Below are 3,496 nucleotides of genomic sequence, written 5' to 3' on the forward strand. Positions count from 1 at the left end.
GCCATTGCTCCAGCTAAGGCGACGACTCCATCGAGGATCTTCCGGGCTTAATCCTGATCCCAAGTCCATCAACGGATAAGCACAAGGCATATGTCTTTTTTACGTAGATCACGTATTTCAAGCAGTCCATGAGGTGGTGCATGTATCACAAAGCCCTTGATCTCGGGGGGTTTTCACATTCGCACCGGAGGCATGTTCATAAACAAGACGGCGGATTATACCCAGAAAGTTGTTGGGAGAATGCGAGTCAATGTGCTTATATATCACAATTCCATCACCCGGCTGTGTACATAGCCGGGCTATGTTTCTTTGTCTTACCATCGTGATATCTTGCGTCCGTGAGTAGAGACTTGGGGGGTAAGAGCATATTCGACATTTAACAGAGAGGAGCGATGTTTGATTGGTACTTTGAGAATAGTCTTCATGAGGAATGATACCGTGGCATGTCACCAGCCAGCTGGGTCAGAAAGTCGATCTGCATTTCATCCTTGGGCACCCCTGTGCTGTCTGCCGGTAATGTTTGGCAAGCAGATCCAATAGCGGAATACAGCCGGTGGTTGACAAGGACCCCGGTATCAGGTGAAAAGGTTCAAGAAGAAGATAGGCTAAAGTCGGTGGCTTTCGCTTCGTCTATGACCTTAGGGGTATCAAGATATACTGCGTAAAGGCAAGCTTGATAGGGCTGGACTTCAATAGAATGTCTAGCCAATACTTGAGACAAAAGAATAGATTGTAAAAAGGCCTAGGGGCAATAATACCAGAGAAGCAACGGATCGTGGGGGTGATATTGTGGTGCAAAAATAATCTTGAGCGAGGGCACGTTAGCTTTTTATGTATTTCCCTATATTGAAACCTGAAATGGTTGATTCCAAGCAGCCCTGACATCAGTGTCTTATAGGTACTCGGCTTGATATCATTAAGATGCTGCTGCAGTGAAGGGAGTTCGCCTAAGCAAATCTCAAGACGGTATCAAGCACAGGAAGTATGCCCAGGGACTAAAAATGTCACCACGTGACTTACACGTGACACAATACAGGGAGACTCAGGTAGGGATATAGAACCCAAGGGACAATGATCCAGAGTTTTATATTCAATTTACCAATGATCACAACTCTCAGGGCTGTATAGTGAAGTCGATGGGGAAGCTCCAATACATCCAGGGGAATTGGGATGACATCGTCACCCACTCTAGTCTGCCTAGGTGCCTAGTTAAGTGGATCGGAATCTGCATACCTGATTGTTTCTACGGCAATGCCGGAATCCGCAGACGAAACATTTTTCAGAGCAAAAGCCAAAAGCCTCAAGCGGGAGACGGGATGAGGACTGGATAGATCAGATTTCCGTAACAGCTAGCTATGGTTATGCAGCTTGCCTCTACTAGTAGGAGTGTAACGCAGTAGAAAAGGGGAATAGAGACACAAATGTACAATCAAAGTAGCATTTTGATTGCAAGTCTCGGCTAGCATAAGAAAAATAAAAAGAACAAGAAAAGAAAAAGGCATGTCCCTTTCTCTTTGACGCATGTAACTTTGCCCAATACGTTCAAGTGGCACACTTCTCCAGTAGTCAATCTCGGCTCCATCGCGCCAATTGGCCCTTCTTTCTCAGCCCTTGCTCCTACAACACTTGAACCACCATTCTGCTCTTGCTTGCAAAGGGGTTCTCCTCCTTGTCTTTCGTTTTGCCATTTCGCCATCATGACTCTTTCACAGCCTGGCTCGGCTGAAAAAACAATCCGCAAAATCGATATTGCCCAGGTAAGGAAGGATGTCAAGCCTTGTCTTTTGGGGTGCAATTATGGCCTAAATGCTTGTCGCTGGATGCGAATACCTCCACATAGCGTTGTGAGCGTCAACTGACTCTTCTCTGCGCCCAGGTTTCCCTCAGTCTGCAAGATCGGTTGGGTCTTGCCAAACTCAAGTATCAGCATGGTCGACTGCATGGCCTGAACCCGAACCAGCAGGATGGCAGATCTACTTTTGACAGTGACAAACCCTCCGACTCCTCCTCTGAGTTCTCCCGCAGTCGGTGCGAGACTCCCTTCACCTCCCCTCCCCTCCGAGCGGCAACCTATTCCAAGGAACTCCCTCGATCCGCCCGCAATAAACATGCAGCCACATTCAACTCTCGAGTGATGCAGCCCATGCTGTCGGCTAGTCGAAAGCGTCTGCGGTCGGATTCTGATTCTGAACGTCCTGCCAAGGCCCCTCGGGTCTCATGGAAGAGTTCTTACCGGCTGCCAGAATCCTCTCCTGGCATGAACCGTCACCTTACAAGCCGCCGCCAGGCCCCTCCTTCATGTCCGAGGCCACAATTCCAGAGCTGTCATCTCCAGTGTACCACAGACCATCAGAAGAGAGGGACCCAGATCTGCCGCTGCACAGTTTCCAGAATATGAGCTCGATGGTGGGCTCCTCCCCTCCACGGACCCCTCCCCCAAGCACATGCGACTGTCGCGCAACGATCGGCCGCATCATGAGGATGGCGCAGATTTGCTCCTGTACCTGGCCAACTCCCCAACCCCTGCTCGGATTGCACGGGGCGCTGGAAACCAGGCTTTCCCTCCTTCGACCCCTCCCAGCCAGCACGCAATGCTGCCAGGCATGACCCCCACACCTGGAGGTGGCGGCATGTTTGCCAATATCGGAACCCCAGGTCAGCAATTCAACTTTGCCGACTTCGTGAATGTGACCCCCAGCCCGGCTCAGCCAGCTTGGGGTGGCCGCACCCCTGGCAATCCCAGTCGCACCCCGCTCACCACCAAGCAAGCTCGAAAGCGATTGAACTTCGATGCCATTGTGCCCCCGAGCACCTCTGATCCTCGCATGGGTGGCAAGGAAACCGGGCTGGCTTTGCAGCTCGGCGGCGAGCTTCGCCCTTGAGCCTCTACACTTCTCCCTCTCTTCTTTTCTCTGTCCATTTACGCCTTTACTTCCTTGTAAGCCCCCTTCACGACTTTATTATGATCATGTTATGTACACATTGTGTCCATTCCCTATGTAATTTGCCCCTTGTCTCTTTGGAGAGCCCGGTTTTTTCGAGGAGAGACCTGGCTCTCTACTATCCCGTCCATCCAAACTTGCATTCACAGGCGTTATCTCTTCAATGCTTTGCTTCTGTGCTTTGCATTGTCTCTCATTCCTCAAGGCAGTCACAAGTCTTGCCCTTTTCCCTTTTTTTCTTTGTCTGTGCCAACCCTGTCCCTCGACATGTCCACCTTGCATTCTCATATCTTTTCTTTACACCCGGCATATATTGCCCATGAAACCCGGGACTCCCCAATGTTCTCAACGACCTTAGCTAATATCCCTGTGCGGCTTCTATCTTCGCAAAAATGCGATAACTGGGATGGTCAATGTTCATTATTGGAATTCAAATGCGCACCACTTCGCATACCTGCAATTCAACTCCACATATTCGCGTCTGTATACAGTAAAACAGTATCATAGTAACACAAGTGGCCTGTATTAAGCTATAAATCCCCATCTTGAAGAAT

At 49.7% G+C, this 3,496-nt stretch overlaps 1 protein-coding gene across 1 annotated transcript; it reads left to right on the forward strand.

The window, feature by feature from the left end:
- Positions 1-1,620: 1,620 nt before the first annotated feature.
- On the forward strand, positions 1,621-2,882 carry N7446_008159 (uncharacterized protein; the record flags this gene model as incomplete). The annotated part of the gene is given in 4 exon segments (XM_058516904.1): positions 1,621-1,757; positions 1,877-2,192; positions 2,204-2,324; positions 2,336-2,882. 4 exon segments carry the CDS (start codon positions 1,698-1,700, stop codon positions 2,880-2,882), a joined length of 1,044 nt encoding a protein of 347 aa, XP_058370550.1. The 5' UTR covers positions 1,621-1,697.
- Between the last annotated feature and the right edge of the window lie 614 nt (positions 2,883-3,496).

This window comes from Penicillium canescens, assembly GCF_028828765.1.
Source record: "Penicillium canescens strain IBT 15451 chromosome Unknown utg000005l_segment0_segment0, whole genome shotgun sequence".
NCBI lineage: Eukaryota > Fungi > Ascomycota > Eurotiomycetes > Eurotiales > Aspergillaceae > Penicillium > Penicillium canescens.